The 20,374-nt window shown below is 41.7% G+C and overlaps 1 protein-coding gene across 6 annotated transcripts in view; it reads left to right on the plus strand.

Moving 5' to 3' along the window:
* DENND1B (DENN domain containing 1B) overlaps window positions 1-20,374 on the plus strand; it is a 364,765-nt gene that overhangs the window by 226,714 nt on the left and 117,677 nt on the right. For all 6 annotated transcript variants that reach the window (XM_077452755.1, XM_077452759.1, XM_077452757.1 and 3 more), the window contains one exon: window positions 1,378-1,488. In XM_077452755.1, coding sequence (XP_077308881.1) covers window positions 1,378-1,488 — 111 coding nt within the window. The remainder of the gene's footprint in view (window positions 1-1,377; window positions 1,489-20,374) is intronic.

The following is a 20,374-nucleotide window of genomic DNA, read 5'->3' on the forward strand; positions in this document are numbered from 1 at the left end:
GCAAACAGTTTTGGGAATTGGTGAAAATTGATGAATCCATCCCTGCTGGAACGTACTAGCAGAGCGGGAGTCCACCGGGACTCCGCGTGTTTTTTTTTTTTTTTTTTTTTTTAAAAGCCAGCAGCTACAAATACTCCAGCTGCTGACTTTTAAAATAGTGACACTTACTTGTCCAGCGCGCCCGCGATATCGGCACCCGAAGCCGATCTCTAGATCATCTGTAAGGTGCTCCCGCCGCCATCTTGGGTATGGGAATCAGGAAATGGAGCCTTTTTCGGCTTCATTTCCCGGTTCCCTACTGCGCGAATCGCGCTGCGCAATAAGGACGGTCCCCGCTGCCTCTGGGATCTGTGTGTTTCCCAGCAGGCAGCGGGGCACTTGCGGAAAGGGGCGGGCACTTGCGGAAAGGGGCATAATCTACGCCCCTTTCCGCAGAGAGCTATCCCGGAAGTGGGTGCAGAATACCTGTACTGTACAGGTATCTGCACCCCCCTCCCCCCTGAAAGGTGCCAATTGTGGCGCCGGAGGGGGGGAGGGTTCCGATGAGCGGAGGTCCACTTTAGGGTGGACCTCCGCTTTAATATTCATCATGCAATACCACCATGCAGCCAAAACCATAAAGAGCTTTCTACAGTGACAATCTGGATTTACTTGTAGAGGCAGGAGCAAGTTAGACATCCAATGTCTGCAGAGGAATTGTGGCAAGTTCTCCCGTGTGCTTGGCACAACCTACCACCCAAATACCTTCTGTAATTGCATGTATGTATACCTAGGAGAATTGCTAATGTATTAAACAAGCAATGCAGCTATATCTATTTTTACATACAGTATTTTACATTGGTCCAGCTCTCCACTGCTCCACCTCTTCACCTTGTCCAATGAAAAATGCTTTGCAATCACGAGCTGAGCAGCCAAATTCTTGTGTTCACAATGCATCAGGCCAGCCGCTCAGCATGGATCCCTGAAACAAGTGAAGATCCCTGAAGTAGTGTTTTGTTTACATCCTTGATTTCCAACTTCTAGGGGCATTGGCCAGGTATGGTAGATACATAGCTACATTGGTCGAAGCTGAATCAATGTAACTATGTAAAAATATACTATGCTTGGAATTCTTCTTTAAAGGCAAAGGCTGGTCACCAAGTCTTTTTTTTTCTTCTATTTCTAACACTTTCTGGGTACAGTAATTTCTTCTTTAATAAAAACTATTCATTCAAACTATTCATTCCATTTTTTTTTTTTAAAGCATTTTTTATAACATTTATTTACTTTTGCACAGTACTGTGTATATATGTGTGTGTGTGTAAACATTTATTTATTCACATAGAATGTGTAACAATGTCACTGTAACTAAAGCTTGAATATGATTTCTTTATACAGAGGAACCTGACAGAGTATTTTGTAGCAGTTGATGTAAATAATATGCTTCAGATCTATGCCAGCATGCTGCACGAACGCAGAATAATATTCACCTCCAGGAAATTAAGTACGGTAAGCAGTGTTGTGTGATTATAATATGCACAGTGATGACTGAGATGCTAAGTTCACCCATCTGTTGGTTTACATTGCTTCTACCAGCAGACCCACCCACAAGGAGTGTTTGGAGCTCTCTCATAGCACAGGCACTAAAATGCTTTTTTCCTGCATTCGGCACATATATATATATACTCAGACTCACACCTGTGCATTTTAATTGCATATGCGCGCATAGGTCAACATGCCTTTCGGTGCATATTGCTGCAAAGTGCTTAAAGTGATACAAAACACACACCGTTTAATTTACATTGTCCCTTCTACACTGAGCAAAATTATAAACGCAACACTTTTGTGTTTGCCCCTATTTATCCTGAGCTGAACTCAAAGATCTATGACTTTTTCTATGTACCTATGTATTTTCTCTCAAATATTCAATAGGCCTTTTGTGTACATAGAAAAAGTCGTAGATCTTTGCGTTTAGCTCATGATAAATAGGGACAAACACAAAAGTGTTGCGTTTTATAATTTTGCTCAGTGTATTTCTGTACGTGGATAATGGCACTGTAATTAGTTTAATATAAAAAGAACCTTTTTAACCGTAGATATACAGCTGTCACATGACCCAGCTCTTTCCCAGCCTGTCCGCGGGGGAAACATAAGCAGGAGGAGCTTCTAGTCTACTGCTGCTGGACATATTTGAACAACAAATACCATAGTGTAGGTTTATTTCTAACAGTCACAGGCTGTGAAGCCACCATTAATCTACTTGTAATATCCCGCTCCCATTGTGTTTAGCAGGTTAGTGGGCATGGAGGAGGAGGGAGGTCCGTGAGTCGGGTCATGGGTCGCAAGTACTCTGTCTGCGGGGATACCCGCAATCGTCTCACGGAGAGGAAGAATGGGGAGATGCTCATGTAAATGAGCATCGCCCCGTTCTGCCTAGTGACAGTGTCACTGATCTCTGATCCCTGTGATCGGGAGCAGAGATCAGTGACATGTCACACGTAGCCACGCCCCCCCCCCGACAGTTAGAATCACTCCCCAGGACATATTTAATCCCTACACTGCCCCCTAGTGGTTAACCCCTTCACTGCCAGTGTCCTTTACACATGAATCTGTGCAATGATTGCTGTATAAATGACAATGGTCCCAAAAATGACAATCGTCCTAGATTGTAAGCTCTAACGAGCAGGGCCCTCTGATTCCCCTGTCTTAAATTGTATTCTATTGTAATATAATGTCTGCCGTAATGTTGTAAAGCGATGTGTAAACTGTTGCCGCTATATAAATCCTGTATAATAATAATAATGTGTCCGCCATAATGTCGCAGTCACGATAATAATCGCTGATCGCCGCCATTACTAGTAAAACATTTTTTTAAATAAAAATGCTATAAAACTATCCCCTATTTTGTAAACGCTATAACTTTTGCGCAAACCAATCAATAAACGCTTATTGCGATTTTATTTTATTTTTTTTCTACCAAAAATATGTAGAAGAATATGTATCGGCCTAAACCGAGGAAAATATTTTTTTTATATATATTTTTGAGGGATATTTATTATAGCAAGATGTAAAAAATAATGCGTTTTTTTTTTTTTTCAAAATTGGCACATTTTTTTGTTTATAGCGCAAAAAATAAAAACTGCAGAGGTGATCAATACCACCAAAAGAAAGCTCTATTTGTGGGAAAAAAAGGACATAAATTTTGTTTGGGAGCCACGTCACACGACCGCACAATTGTCAGTTAAAGCGTTGCAGTGCCGAATCGCAAAAAGTGCTCTGGTCTTTTGCTAGAAAAATGGTCCGGGCTTAAGTGGTTAATGTGCATACAGTGGTGTGAAAAAGTGTTTGCCCCCTTCCTCATTTCCGGTTCCTTTGCATGTTTGTCACACTTAAGTGTTTCGGAACATCAAACCAATTTAAACAATAGTCAAGGACAACACAAGTAAACACAAAATGCAATTTGTAAATGAAGGTGTTTATTATTAAAGGTGAAAAAAATCCAAACCATCATGGCCCTGTGTGAAAAAGTGATTGCCCCCTAAACCTAATAACTGGTTGGGCCACCCTTAGCAGCAACAACTGCAACCAAGCGTTTGCGATAACGTGCAATGAGGCTTTTACAACGTCCTGGAGGAATTTTGGCCCACTCATCTTTGCAGAATTGTCCTAATTCAGTTACATTAGAGGGTTTTCGAGCATGAACGGCCTTTTTAAGGTCATACCACAACATCTCAATAGGATTCAGGTCAGGACTTTGGCTAGGCCACTCCAAAGTCTTGATTTTGTTTTTCTTCAGCCATTCGGTGGTGGACTTGCTGGTGTGTTTAGGATCATTGTCCTGCTGCAGAACCCAAGTTGGTTTCAGCTTGAGTACACGAACAGATGGTCGGACATTCTCCTTCAGGATCTCTTGGTAGACAGCAGAATTCATAGTTCCTTTTATCACGGCAAGTCTTCCAGGTCCTGAAGCAGCAAAACAGCCCCAGACCATCACACTACCACCACCATATTTTACTGTTGGTATAATGTTCTTTTTATGAAATGCAGTGTTCCTTCTACGCCAGATATACTTGGACACACACCTTCCAAAGAGTTCCACTTTTGTCTCATCGGTCCACAGAATGTTGTCCCAAAAGTCTTGGGGATCATCAAGATGTGTTGTGGAGAAATTGAGACGAGCTTTGATGTTCTTTTTGCTCAGCAGTGGTTTTCTCCTTGGAACTCTGCCATGCAGGCCATTTTTGCCCAGTCTTTTCCTGATGGTGGAGGCATGAACGCTGACCTTAACTGAGGCAAGTGAGGCTTGCAGTTCCTTGGACGTTGTTGTGGGGTCTTTTGTGACCTCTTGGATGAGTCGTCGCTGCGCTCTTGGGGTAATTTTGGGCGGCCGGCCACTCCTGGGAAGGTTCACCACTGTTCCATGTCTTTGCCATTTGTGGATAATGGCTCTCACTGTGGTTCGCTGGATTCCCAAAGCTTTGGAAATGGCTTTATAACCCTTTCCAGACTGATAGATCTCAATTACTTTCTTTCTCAATTGTTCCTGAATTTCTTTGGGTCTTGGCATGATGTGTAGCTTTTAAGGATCTTCTGGTGGACCTTACTGTGTCAAGCAGCTCCTATTTAAGTAATGCCTTGATTGTGAACAGGTGTGGCAATAATCAGGCCTGGGTGTGGCTAGAGAAATTGAACTCAGGTGTGGACAACCACAGTTATAGTATGTTTTAACAAGGGGGCAATCACTTTTTCACACAGGGCCATGATGGTTTGGATTTTTATTCACCTTTAATAATAAACACCTTCATTTACAAATTGCATTTTGTGTTTACTTGTGTTGTCCTTGACTATTGTTTAAATTGGTTTGATGTTCCGAAACACTTAAGTGTGACAAACATGCAAAGGAACAGGAAATGAGGAAGGGGGCAAACACTTTTTCACACCACTGTATACACACACAAACATGCTACTTTTTAAAAAATATGCAGATCATAGTTGTAACTAACCACATAAAATTTACTGATCTCATACAGAAAAACATTGTTAGTGTAAGAAAAGGTCAGATTAGAATGGGCCAAAATAGTCTGCATACATACAGTGAACTTTTTTTTTGTTTGTAAGGTTGACCATACAATACCATTTTATAGCTCTCATTTTGCTAATGCAGATGGGAAAAGTAAAGCAACTCGGTTGTAAGCATTTTTTCCTGTTCGCTGTTGGTTCTAAGTACATCCAAAGCAATGAGATTAGGGGTGCACCGAATGGGTTTTTTGGTGCCGAAACCGATACCGAAAATGAAAAATACACTAGGCCGAAAACCGATACCGAAACTGACTGATACCAAAAATTACTGTTTTAAAAAAATATTTTTATACAGGAGATGGTCAGAGACTGGGGACATGGTACAAGAGGTGGTCAGAGACTGCAGACATAGTACAGGAGATGGCCAGAGACTGGCGACATGGTACAGGAGATGGCCAGAGACTGGCGACATGGTACAGGAGATGGCCAGAGACTGGCGACATGGTACAGGAGATGGCCAGAGACTGGCGACATGGTACAGGAGATGGCCAGAGACTGGCGACATGGTACAGGAGATGGCCAGAGACTGGCGACATGGTACAGGAGATGGCCAGAGACTGGCGACATGGTACAGGAGATGGCCAGAGACTGGCGACATGGTACAGGAGATGGCCAGAGACTGGCGACATGGTACAGGAGATGGCCAGAGACTGGCGACATGGTACAGGAGATGGCCAGAGACTGGCGACATGGTACAGGAGATGGCCAGAGACTGGCGACATGGTACAGGAGATGGCCAGAGACTGGCGACATGGTACAGGAGATGGCCAGAGACCGGCGACATGGTACAGGAGATGGCCAGAGACGAGATGGTCAGAGACTGCGGACATGATAAAAGAGATAAGTACAGCCAGTGTGTTGTCCCAAGTGCAGGGAAGAGAGAGGAGAGTTGCCTTCGCCGCCTGGTTGAATAGAGCGCCAGGAACATCACAGCTTTAATTTCAATAGCTGTGTGTTCCCCGTCGCGTGCCGTCACATACAGCCCCTCCCCCTTGTCCGGGCACTTTGATATCACCTGTCCCAGGATTGGAGGTAGCTCTCCTGCGCTATACACCCCCCATGATGGACGGCACCAGGGGTGGGGACGGTGCTCCGCCCACCACCCAGGCCCTGCCCCATTTTCGGCTCCTCTATCGGCTGTTATTTTCTTTCGGCAAATTGCCGAAAAGGGCATTTTCAGCCAATATGTTTTGGCGGCCGAAATTTCGGTGCATCCCTAAATTAGATGAAATTGAAAAAGCCACTGAGAACAGTAGTGATCAACAGAGAGCTTCCCAAGACTTAACTCCAGATGCAGGAATTCAGTGCAGAAGTCAAGCACTTGAAAATAAAGTAGGGGCATTATAGGAGGTGAGGTGAATATTTTCTGGCTAACAAAGGCAAAATAAGAAATCGGGGTGGTTCTTGTTCTCAGGCAGTGCATTTATTGTTAAGCCCTCTTTCACACCGGTGTGATTTGTCATGCGATTTAACAGTTCAAAATCGCATGAAAGTCATACCCCGTTGCTGACAATGGAACTATTCATATTGTCCCTATTCATGTCGCAGCGTTTATGAAAATGGATTTCCTCCACTACTCCTTTCCAATTTCATTGGGACTTGCATAGACATCTGTTAACCACTTAAAGACCAGCTGCCACAGTTATACTGCGGCAGGTTTGCCCCCCTGGGCGATTCGCCATCGTGGTACGCCGGCTGCTTTAAGAGCTCTAGGTAGCATGCGTGCAACCGGAGGCACGATGCCAGTCTCAGTGCCCGCTGGCCACCCGCGATCGCTCCTGACAGAAACAGAACAGAGATCAGTCAGTGTAAACAGACAGATCTCCGTTCTGTCAGGGGAGGAGAGACAGATCTGCTGCTCCTAAAGATTAGGAACAGCGATCAGTCTCCTCCTTCAGGCAGTCCCATTCCCCCACAGTTATAACACACGTGAGGGAACACATTTAACCCTTTGATCGCCCCCTAGTGTTAGCTCCCTTCCCTGCCAGTGACATTTATACAGCAATCAGTCAATCACTATTTTTAGCTCTGATCACTGTATAAATGTCAATGGTCCCAAAAAAGTGTCCTCTGCATGTTGAATGTTGCAGTCCCACTAAAAATTGCTGATCGCCGCCATTACTAGTAATAAAAAAAATTATAATAAAAATGCCATTAATCTATCCCTTATTTTATAGACGCTATAACTTTTGCGCAAACCAATCAATATACGCTTATTGCAATTTTTTTAAATAAAAATATGTAGAAGAATATATATTGGCCTAAACTGACGGAGATCAACTTTGTTTGGGTACGTCGCACGACCGTGCAATTGTCAGTTAAAGCGACGCAGTGCCGTATCGCAAAAAATGGCCTGGTCATTAGGGGGCAAATCTTTCCAGTTCCTTAAGTAATTAAATGTTGCAAGCTGTAATGAACTCGACAGTTCAATTTGCACTTATCTGCGGCTTTGAAATTGCGCTGAAGTGGCCCAATTTTAAAGCCGCACCACTGTGAATCAGGGCTCAAAGCTTAAAATGGCAAAAGGCTATGTTAAAAACATTTCCTGATCATACAGTAAAGGGGACAGACTTTTTTAAATCATTATGACTGTATTATACGCAAGCTACCTTTAGTTGATTGGACACTGTTAAGAAAAGTTGCTGGGACATATAACCCCCCCTACTCCCAGCTAGTCTCAGTTTTTGCTAGATGGACCTCTTATCTCTTCTGACAGAAACTTGCCTCCTTAGATGGCGCTTCCAAGCTTATTCTTCTTATGCATCTCTAGACAGCTTTCAGATCAGTTAAGTCCTAGGTTAAGCCTTGGAAACCGCCCCAGACTCCTCTGATTGAGAAGACACCGGATGTTTCACAGGTTCGGGGCTGTTGTTTGCCTGGTGCAGAGCCCCATCCCTGAAGACCCTTGCCGGGTTATGCCCATTGTGGAGGGCAAAGCGAGGAAGGTGTGGATTACTCTTAATTCCTGCATCTAATATGGTAAGCAAGGGTGGAAGCCCTCTAAACATTGTTGCCACCAAGGGTGCTCCTTTTTATACAACCTGCATACCTGAACTGCTTGCTGGTCATCGCAGCATTAAGTCAAGTTAATGGCTCCCCATTTTTTACATTTAGCATTATTATCTTTTTGGGCATGCCTGTGGGGCTAGCCTACACCTGTATGCATGTCCCTAAAGATGCCTCATGCTCCTATGCAGGCCTGATGCTTTATTGCACTCCCTGTACCTGTGCTGCCTCAGTTATGGGGACTTACTGCACCCCCTCTTCCTCTTTGAATGAGATCCCTGTTCCGGCAATGTTTCCTGGTCACCTCTTCCAGCACATTTTTTCACGATATCTCATTTTGCTGTGGCCTATAGGTGGCTGACATTGAGGCATTTCCCTCCTTTCATTAGTTTGTTCCCCGCCCCCCCCCCCCCCCCCCAGAAAACAAAAATCACAAACACAACAGGTCATAAACATAAAGAAAAGATGGATTTGCCACATGAGGTAAGGGTACTCTCCTCCCCCAGAATAAAAAGCTTACGTCTTTACCAGTATCTTATATGTCTGTGGTAAGGAAGGGTTATTTTTGTCCCTCTGTCTTTTAATGGCAAGTCTAAGACAGACGGTTTAGGAGATGTTTGCCGAAAGGCAGGCACCGCTGTCTATGGCGCATGCGCCGTAGACATCGGCGCGCAAGCGCACTGAGTGCGGCACCGTCAACGACGAAGATGCCGCGCGTGGCGGCTCCCGTGCGCATGCGTGGGAGTGACGTCATCGCAGCTTCGCCGAATGACAGTGGCGGAGCAGCGAGACCCACCAAGAAGATGGATGCACTGGACTACAGGGGACAGCGGTGACATCGCTGGCTCCTGTGTCAGGTAAGTGACACATAATGGACTACTATGCGATGCATAGTAATCCATTATGCTTTACCTTTGCAGGGAATGAAAGAGGAAGTAAACCCATCAGGGTTTACTTCCTCTTTAACTTTAGTGTATTTTTTAATAAATCTTTGCGCTTGGTAAAGTGTTACGCTAATATCATGTAAAAAAATTGGAATTGCCACCATTTTATTCTCCAGCCTCTTTGCTTTCTCAAAATATATGTTTTGGGGATTTTCAGTCAACTTCTAGTGTAAAAATATTTTTTTAATTGTATGCAAAAAAAAACAAAATATGAGGGGCACATTTCTTAACCACTGTCTTGCAGCTCTTATCCCAAGGGGTCATCATCCATGTACCAACACTGGAACAATGTCCAGGTTAATACTTAAATGTCTTTATGGTTCTAAAGCTTAATCTGGCCTTGAGTATCATCAAAAGACAAAATTTGGCCTGGCTTGTCCTGTAATGCTTTACTTTGGGGTGTGGCCCACACCCACCTTTCATCCTGTCCAATCTGCTGTGTCCTCGTGGGAGCTCAATCTAGTACTCTTGGCTCTGCAGAAGCTGAACTTTAAATATTTGAGGGATATTTCCATGGTTGAGCTTACATATAAGAGGGATTTCCTTTTTTCTGTCACATCTGTGGGGAGAGTTACCTGACTTAGCAGCTTTATCCTTGAACAAGCACATTTTAGTTTTGCACTGGGACAAACTTGTCTCCATTCTTCTCAACGTAGTCTTTGCTTGCCACGTTAATCAGGATATTGTCCTGCCTTCCTTATTGTACTGTTCCAAACCATGCCCATGAAATTTCCCTGTGCTTTCTGGATGTAGAGTGTGCTGTGAGGGATTCTCCTTTTGTGACTCCTGACTGCTCACGCTCATTACATCTCGGCCCACCATTGCTAGGTAGATTATAGAAGATAGCGGCAAAGTCTACAGTCTAAAGGATTGGGTTTCTCCTTGCCCTGTTAAGGCACATTCTATAAAATCCATTTAACATTTCATCTGCTTTTCAACATCGGGAATCTGTTTTCAAGATTTACAGAATTGTCACCAGGGTTTCTGTTCACATATATGTTAAGCCCTACTAGGTGGATGTTTGGGCTTCCCCTGATGACAGTTTTGGGTGTAAGGTTCTAAAAGCTGCTCTTTGAGATTGTAGAACCTTCTTGACCTATTTATATATGCTTGTTGGTGTTTTTTGCCAAGTTGTCCACCCCTCAGTGTGACTGCTGTTGGATGTTAGTCATAATGATTTAAATAAGCCTGTGTCTTGTACTGCACGATTAGGATACTAAGATTTTTGGCTTACCCGTAGTCATTTTCCTGGAGTACAGCACAGGACACAGGTCACTCTCCTCTGTTGGTGTGATCTCCCTATTGCTCCTACAAAACTGAGGCTAGTTCCATATAAGAAGGTAAGCTTCTGTCAGAAGAGGTCCATCAACGAATAAATCTAGAAAAAGCTGAGGCTATCTGGGATTGGGAAAGACTATATGGGAAATGTCCCAGCAGATTCCAATAACCTGAAAGTAACTGCAAATAACACGGTCCTAAAAGAGAAGTGTGGGATTAAAAAAAAACGCACTTACATACTTTCCTAGGTGGCTGAGCATTAGTCCAATACTGCATCTCTGTCCTCCGCCAAATCTAAGCCCAAGAACTGAGCGCTCAAAGACCGCTGATCATGCAGTTCTCGGTCTTCACTGATCAGGGAGCCAGTCACTGTCGGTCACCGGCTCTCTGCTCTGACTCTCCAGTGCTCATATGAGATTTGAGCGGCTGGCTCAGGCTCTCAACGGTGGCTCTGGCATATGGGTGGATCCAGACATTGAAGTCTCAATCTTTCTAGAGCTTGGACTAGCTGATTGATGTCCGCCGATAGTGAACTTTATGTAAAATAAATAACCTGCGCTATATGTGATAATTAATGTTTGGACTTGCTGCTGCTGTACATGACACAGGTTAAAAAATGGAAATAGAGGTATAAATACTACAGCGCAAAACAAGCCTAAGTGGATATAATAAAGTGCAAATGCTGTGCATGAAATACAAGTGCAAAAAAACACTCAAATTGTGCAAATGTACAAATTGCTAAAAAGTATGTAGCCAGTAAAAATCCTAACAATTATTCAAATAAACATATATGAAGTTCAAATTGAAAAGTTCCTTTCACAAGTGTTGCTGTGCTGAAAAATCATAGGATGCTGCAAACAAGTGAAAACAGTGAAACAAGTGAAATAACAGTCCATTAGTTCCAGGAAGCAACAGGTTCTCTCACAACCTAAACTGCGTTCCAGCTTGCATCGGATGCGACGTCACTGCAGTGCCGTAGTCTGCAGCTGATGCGTTTTGCCCCTCCCACGAGGCGTTCTCAAAGACAAAAGACTCACAACATTACTGTGATATATATATAGCCAAGTGCAGGCTCCTCCCGCTCACATGACCATGGCATCATTTCCCCCTGGGTGTGCACGACCTTGAGTTCACCCAAGCAGGGACACTTCCTCATTGACCTAAAATGCCATAAGCGGGCTTAACCTGCTCACATAGGCCAATGTCCATGTATTTTAGTAGATTAGCGTCTATGGACCAGTCAGGGAATTTAAATTACTATTTTACAAGACATTCATGCTTGGGAGTGTTTTTTGCTTTGTTTTTTTGTTTTTTGAGAGGAAGTTTCTCTTATGGGTGTATTTGAAACCGAGTACAACCAGGGGAAATGAGATATGGTTACATGAGCAGGTTTAGCCAGCGCATGACATTTTAAGTCAGTGAGGAAGTGTTCCTGCTTTGGTGTACTCAAGGTCATGTACACTCAGGGCAAATTATGTCATGGTCATGTGAGCAGGCGGAGCCTGCACTTGGCTTTATATATCACAGTAATGCCATGAGTCTGTTGTCTTTTATAATGTCCTGTGGGAGGGACGGAACACGTTAGCCGCAGACTATGGCACTGCAGTGACATCACGTCCGATGCAAGTTGGAACGCAGTTTAGGTTGTGAGAGAACCTGTTGCTTCCTGGAACGAATTGACTGTTATTTGATGTCTTATCCTTTTGCCCTCTACTATGGAACATTGTAAACTTGACTTTTATTGAATAAACAAGATGTTCTTTACTATGCAGACTCTTTCTTCTTATGTCCGAGCCTGAAACGCCCCAGGAAGGATCACACCCCGGAGTTGGCGTCTCATCACCCTGCTCACCATACTAAGATTGTTTGGCCCACAATGCAGTACTGCTTGAGGGTCCATTGGATCTGGTGAGTTCAACTATAAGGGGATGTGGATCCTGTTTTCACTTGTTTGCAGCATCCTTTGATTTTTCAGCACAGCAACACTTGTGAAAGGAACTTTTTAATTTGAACTTCATATATGTTTATTTGAACAATTGTTTGAATCGCTGATAGTGGACTTTAGCCTGTGGTCTTCTCAATATGGGTCACATAACTAGGAGCACTTCTGTGTTCCACGGGAGAGGTAGTGCCAAAAGAGCTTTGGTCCTGTTTCTCCTTAATGGTTTAAAGAAGTCTGTGTCCTGTACTGTACCCCAGGAAAAAGATTGTACTGGTAAGTCAAAATCTTATTTTTAAAACAAGAAGCTGTTTAAACTACTACATAGAATAAATATATCTACCTACGTTGTTTTCTAGTTTTCTAAGCAAGACCAGTAGTATGTGGTCTGGTTTTTGACTGTCAATTTTGATGGACAGAGCAGTTTGCTTACGTGGTAATTGCCTCATGAAGGTTTGGCTTTTTATTTTTTTGTCCGATTCACATGGTAGTGCCATGTATGCTATCAATTATTCATGTGTTGTTTTCTTCACAGAAAATATGTAATGTCATGTGGTCATTTTGGCTACAATCATTGCTTAGAGGAGAAGTTCCTAAAATGTTTAGATTCCTGGAGATGTTTTTCTTGTTCATTGAACATTAAAGTGATTGTAAAGTCCCATATTTTTTCTATTAAAATAACAAAAATGTTATACTTGCCTGCTCTGTGTAATGGTTTTGCACAGAGCAGCAAGATCCTCCTTCTTGGGTCCCTGGCTGGAGCTCCTGGCCCCTCCCTCATACGGTGTACCCCTAAAGCAAGCAGCTTGCTATGGGGGAAGCCAAGCTGCATCTCTCTGTGTTAATTCAGACGTGGAGCTGCGGTTCGGCCCTGCCCCTCCCTCTCCTGATTGGCTAACTGAGTTTGACGGCAGCAGAAGCCAGTGGTGCCGCTGCTTTGTCTTAGCCAATAAGGAAAGAGAGTCCCAGACGTAGACGTCGCTGCATTAAGATAAAAAACCTTCTGCCTTTACAACCACTTAAACTGTTGAGAGCCTAGTATGCATTTGATCCAACCCAATGATAGTTATCTTCCATACCGATTAATTGTAATGTTTAATAAATAGAAAAGTGCGTTTCGACTGGAAATCTGTTGTTCTGTTCTGTTCAGTGGTTGAAATGTAGAATGTCATGTTTTTGTATGACAGTCGCATTACAATATAGATTAAAGCGGTTGTAAATGCTAAAGGTTTTTTAACCTTAATGCATTCTCTGCACTTTTTAGGGGGATTTTTACAGAGATCCTCACATGAGTCTAAAATGTGTTCTTGTAGACTAGAACACGTGTATTGAGGTTTATAGGGTACCATTGCATTGCACCACTGGGAATAACATGTAGTGGATTATTGTAGCGCCATATTTCATGGCACGGAGTGTGTCTGGAGCATTCTTTTGAAAAAAAAAAAGCTTTCTTCATTTATTCGTTCTCCCCCAGACAACTTCTAAGCATGTGATTTACTCCATTATCCACCTGCTCACTTTTTAAAAATAAAATGAGAGGGGAAGAGGACTGACTTATAGAAATTGTGCTTTAAATACATTAAGTAAATTTTTCTTTTTTCTTTTTTTTTTCCCTTTTCTTTCTGTTTATTAAGAGTTCTTAACACTCTTTCATTTCATTGGTTCCATGAAACTCTTGAGCAACATAATGAGTTTTCTGATTATTCACACATGCAGAAGGCGCATAAAAAACAGTGAAGAGCTTCTTACAATAGTGTCTGCCATCACCTGGATGCACATAGATGTTCCTTTGTGAACCAAGAGGTTTCTTTTTTTTTAGAGTGTTCTCTATAAGCCCCCTCCACCCTGTTCTAATCTACTGTACCTTCAGTCCTTATGCATTTGTGCACAATGGTTTTCTTGTCCTCTGATTAATTGCGTTTTTCTGTTCATGCTCTCTGTTATGCTATGATAGAGAAGTAACTAAAGGGAATGCAAGGTAGGCACCTGCAATTACACTCTTCATCAGGTCACATCAAGTTATGTAGTTAGTGACATAGGCTGAGACCATTTTTATGGCTGCCATGCAGTTACAAAAAGTGTGTGAACCCTTTAGATCAAACTGGAGGTCTTTCTAAGTGGCTTCTAAAATGAGGTATGACCGTTAAATCAGGTAAGGTTTTATTGAACATTTTTAATATAACACAAACAAATTAGACCAATATGGTACAGTTCCACTCCTTCACTTAACCAGGTGTGATCTTAAAAGTTGAGTTTCAGGTATATGTTTTTTGTTTTTTTTTGGGTTCAGTCAGGTATTAAAAATTTATACTTACACTGATCCAGCTTGTAATTCCATACCTGGCTGTCCCCTGTGCAAGTGTAGAACCACTTTAGATGTTGCTGCTATTAGTGATCTTCTCTGTCTTTTAGATCCCAATCTGAGCCATCTGCCCTGCTGCATAGTAACCATGATGTCATTAGCTCAGCGTGGGTGCCTTTTAGAGAACACCTTGTATTTTATCAATTAATACAGAGCTTTCTTTAATTGGATGAGGTGTAAAAACGTGGCGGTGACTTCATGAGAAATAAGCAAAACATTTCTCAGAATGCCGCCCGTGCCATGCGGGAGATTCACTGTGGTTATTATGCAGCAGCTACTAAGCCTCTACAGGGAATGGCTATGGCTAGGTATGAAGTATGTCTACTTACATTTGTAGCTGGACTAATGCAATAAAAAAATACCCAAAATTCAGCTTTAACTTGAAGAGAAACTATTCTGGTTGGGGGGCAATTTTATTTATTCTTAATGGACCACTATAGCAAAAAATATTGTATTCTGGTAACTGTATGTCATTAATTCGTTTAATGATAGTGTTGAGTAAATTAATTGATTTAATTTCCAGCCCTAAAAATTCCACATGTTGAAGACTTTCACCTACTGAGCTCTGGTAGAAGGAATTTTTCCAACAAAGAATATATAGATGAGCATGTGTAAAGAAGCTGAAAGCTTCATCTGATGGAAAAGTATATTTGAAATATTCATATGCAGTAGTTTATATTTTCCTGATACATTTTTCAAATGTACGGTATATTTTTTTGTTGTAACAATAAGAAAGAAAGAAAGTGTATACAATACATCCCAGTTACCCTACTTATAGACTTTATATACCAGTCACCTAAGTAATTACGCTGCTGTATTATCCTTCAAATGAGAGCTCGCATTGAGCATTATTGCTTGTTTTGGAAAAAAACGATAGAAATCAAATGTAGCTTGGCCAATTGACTTTCCCCCTGAGCAGGCTTTGTTGGGGAAAGGAAGTTACCTTATATACTCAAGTATAAGCTGAGTTATTCAGCACATTTTTTTAGGCTGAAAAACCCCCCCTTGGCATATATTCGAGTGAGGGTCTCGAGTGAGGGTGCAGTCTCACTGTGCCCATCTGCAGCTGTACTTTTGATAACTAAAACATCAGGTGTCTCCTGCTGTGTCATGCAGTCTGTTCGGCAGCCGTCCATTGTAACAAAGCCCCGCCTCCTCCTCGGCTGTGATAGACGGAACACTGATACAATGCTAGGAAACTGTATCAGTGTTCCGTCTATCACAGGCTAGGAGAAGGCAGGGCTTTGTTACAATGGACGGCTGTCGAAACAGGCTGCATGACACAGCAGGAGACTCGGGCTGCAGATGGGTAAAATGAGGCTGCAGATAGGCACTGATGATACAGGTAGGCACAGTGAGGCTGCTGATGGGCATTGTTTACCCAGTAGCTGCTGCATTTCCCACCCTAGGCTTATAATAGTCAATAAGTTTTCCTAGTTTTTTTGTGGTAAAATTAGGTGCCTTGGCTTATGTTCTGGTCGGCCTATACTCGCAGATATACGGTAAACAGACACATGTCCCCTTATCTGAACAAGATCGTTATTTTTTTTGTTTTTTTCTTAAATCTGCATTTCATTTCTGGGCACCAGTTTAAAAAAAGGTGTTGTGGACCTAGTTACTTAATTCAGGGCTTGGGTGAGCTTTGCTATTGGGAAAAATTAATTATACCAAATTTTGTAAAGCTGACCCTACACCAGAAGGAACCAGTTTGTTTTTTTATTCCCAACGTTTGATTATCTAATGGTTAGTAGTGTCATAGCAATGTTTTTTTTTTTAAATCTGCATTGATGAGAAACTTCAGCGGGGGATGGAAAAAACGTTTTCTGAAAAAGTCGTACATATTGTAATCAAAATTAAACTTTTTAAAGCGGAACAAAACTATGCCCCTTAATCGTTCCTTCTTAATAAGGGCAGCACAATAAAGCTGTATAAAACATTCTGCATTCATTTGAAGCCCGTTCACATGTCTCTTGCTTATTTTGAAATCTTGCTTTCCGGGAGAAGCTGGTGCCACCTTAGCTGATGTCTTCCAAGTCCACAGAGTGCTGTACTTTTGTGCTGTTGATGGGGGAATCAAATGATTTTCTTTCCACAGATTGTAGGAAAGAAAATAGAATCATCTATGGCCTGCTTAAGTGTTTGAGTAGATCACTGCACTATTATTAAAGTATAAGGCCAAATTTTTTCTTTAGGTTTTTATATAGTGGAAAGGTTTTTGGACAGTCAGGGTTTTATTGCTGTCTGTGTCCAGTTAGGGAGAATCACACTTTATAATTGGAAAGAAAATCCTACATTTTGAGTTGATAATAGGAATAGACAGGTAATCTTCCAATAGGGACACTAGCTTTGGTGAAAATATTGCATGAAATTTAACTGCGCTGATCCAAAAGTGCATATACAATATTGACGCTAAACGGTGTCTACAAAATGTGCACAAACATCAAAGCTATATATCTGTAAAGTGCAAAGTAACAATATATCATTCTATAGTGCAAGTAAGCAAGTACAAAATATCAGAAATCCTAGAACATAGGTTTTTTACAATAACCCCCAATGTCCACTTCACAATTTTATCATTTAAATCCTATGTGTGTAGTGTGCCCAATTTCACATCCATGCTTTTTAAGAGCCTTTTCCCCACTTCGCGTATCACCGCCACCTTCTGAAATGGGCACTCACCAGAACCTAGAAAAAAACTTTGCCTTTGTTTTATACCACTACACTTTCCTGGCGTTTCTCCAACTAGGTTGCCACTGGTTTACTCCTCATATCTCCATGTCAATCTTGATATCTCATAAGAAGTAAACATCCATTACTGCGCAACATGCTTTTATAAAATGAATTTTAAACCAATAAGGTAAACATCCAAAATGTATAAAATGTCTACTCACAATTCAGGTGCCTTTAGACCGACCTGAGTCTTTCCAGCAGTGTATTTTTTGGGTTTAGCTCCGCCGCTTAGTCTCCTGGGATCACCGTGCGCTCCAAGCCTCGATCTGGTATGGGTTAGGACAGGAAGTGACGTCGGTGATTACTCAGAAGCCTCTACATGTTTTGCATACATGCATCATCAGGAAGCTGGGTACACCATCTTTGTTGGTATTTATGCCCTTAATGGCAATTATTCAGCCAATCAAATTGCTAAAAGAAACCGGAAGTTCATCATCATTTTTCTATTGTTGTTCCTATGTCGGAAGTATGTCTTCCGCCATTATAGTTACTGGCAATTTCAAATTGTGTTATGTTTACAAATGGGGCCATGGCTTCTCGCTCCCAACAATAACCGTTTTGTTTCATCCTTACATAATTTTGACACACCAACACACAACACACAAACTTTACATTCTTATGTTGCAGCTTTGTTGACCCTTGTGACAAATAGTTATTACCTGACTTTGGAGGGATTTCTTCTCACTACCTGTTTAGGCTATCAGAATGGATGTGAAGGGAGATCTCCCCTAGGGGGGTCACAAAAAAAACTAATGGGGTTATAAACATCCTTTAGCCCAGGTTCACACTGACAGCAGGAATGAAATTGTGGGAGTTCAGCTGAACTCCGACAATTTCATTCATGCATGTCAGTCCCGACTCCAGGGGCAATTTCAGAGACATTTGTGCAGGTTGCTGCACAGATGTCAATGGAAATCACAGCCCTAAGTCACCAGATGTAGTACAGAACCTACATCTTGGAAATCGGTGTGACGCCACAGATGGTGCCATTGCCGGAAATTGCTGCCGATTTGGCATGCAATTTGACATGTCAAATTGTTTCAATGTGAACCAGGGCTTACTCTATCGAAAATTAAAACAAAATCTGCTTATAGTTCAACTTCAAAGGGTCATTCAGCATAAATTTAGTATTTCACTTTTGAGTAGTTACATTTATTGTAATAAATGTTATTAGTTGTACATACTTTTAGGTGAAGAAGAATTCTTGTTTAGTTTTTAGGAATATCCACAGTATTTACCTCTGCGTATGATGGTAAAGAAAGTCTTTGCAAGACAAATATTTTTACTGGCGTCTTACTGGTGCACAGAACATCCCATTTTTCTCTCCCAAAGCATTCCATCAGAAGGAGTGAGTTGCGTTTATCTGGGGGAAGCAAGGCGATAAGGTTCACCTTTACAGGCTGACAGTCTTCAAGGGCAATGTTTTATCAGAACAAGAAAGGCTAATTATTAGAAAAATATATTTAGATATCTATATGAGAAAAAAAAACAAGACCTCACCCGGCTAGCCTCCTACAATTCACTGCAAAGCTAATCCTGCATGTCTTTTCATGTTTTCAGCTATAAATCTCTGTGAGATGGCGAAAGTGGAATAAAAAAAGATGCAAGATTAACTCTATGCAGTAAAATGTTTTAGAGTATAGTTAAAGTGCATATACTAGTTTAAATGATATGTGCAATCATATAATGTTTGCTTTACACTGGCTTTTCACCCTTCTTATTTTTTGTATGGCAGTGATACTAGGGAGAAATATGGACCAGGCACCCTATAGATGGCATTCTAGTTCTGGGTAGCTCCCAGTGGATTAAATCACTATCTGGCTTGATAGGGAACAGTGAATCTGTAAGCAGAAAGACCTCTAAACCCCCACATTCCTGGGTCCACAGCCATCACAAAAGGATCTCACTCTTTGTTCTATATATTTTTTTGTTGTATGGAGAATACATTGTCACAATTGAGTCCTCTTTTACAGCAGCCGGTGGTGCAGCAAGACTTCACAGGTCTATGCACATGGGTGAAAAAAAGCGCTGCATTTTTAGCCCTGTAGCTTTTTCTGAAAATGGGTGAATTGTTGTCTATAGGACAATACAAACCATTGCGTAAAGATCAGTAATGCAGTGATGAGTGTAAAGCTGTAAAATAAAAATAGAAAATTTTACATTTGGGTATAGGAATTTACCCGCATATACATGTATAGGCATGAAAATGTGAGTGTATATATAGAAAAGGATTAAAAAAAAATTTGACATGTTTATACACAGATGCAAGTTTGCACACCTGTACACGCATACTGAACATAACTTTGTGATTTTTTGTTTAGGATCTTTTGCCAGCAAGGTCCTGTGTATAAACATAAGTAAATTACTTCCATGTTTAGGAGGTCATAATGCATGGAGTAAAGAAGGAACCCTCTGTCTGGGAGATCCAACAAGGCAAATTTTTATTTAGGCCAAAAATATCTGTTAATATGTTGCAAATCAGTTTTGGTTGGAATGCTGCTTTAATACACAATGTAGAACATATAACTGGAGGTTTAATGCAAGCTATATTGGTTTTGAATAAATTGTTTTATAGGTGTAAGTTTTCATTATATAGGTACAGTGCTCTGTATAAATGAGTGCAGCGCAACAGATCTGTCAGAAAACCTTTTAGAACCGTTGAAGAAAACCGTCAAGCAAGTTCACTGCAGTTGGCTAAAGAAGTAGAAAGCCAAACTGGGGCGATTGTTTCCCGTGACATAATACGACATATACTGCAGAGAAATGGCATGCATGAGTGTCGTCCACGAAGAAAGCCTCTCCTAAAGCCCATGCACAAAAAAAGCCCACCTAGAATTTGCCAGGGCCTATGCTGAAAAAGAAGACTACTGGGACTCTGTACTCTGGAATGTTGAGACCAAGATAAATGTTTTTTGAACTGATGGCTTTAAAACTGTCTGGCATCGCAAAAGTGAGGAATACAAAGAAAAATGCATGGTGCCTACAGTGAAACATGGTGGTAGTGGTGTCCTTCTGTAGGGCTGCATGAGAGCTGCTGGTTTCAGGGAGCTATATTTC

Source organism: Lithobates pipiens, unplaced genomic scaffold (assembly GCF_037356315.1).
Source record: "Lithobates pipiens isolate NorthernLeopardFrog02 unplaced genomic scaffold, aLitPip1_a1.2 Scaffold_23, whole genome shotgun sequence".
In the NCBI taxonomy this organism is placed as follows: Eukaryota; Metazoa; Chordata; class Amphibia; order Anura; family Ranidae; genus Lithobates; species Lithobates pipiens.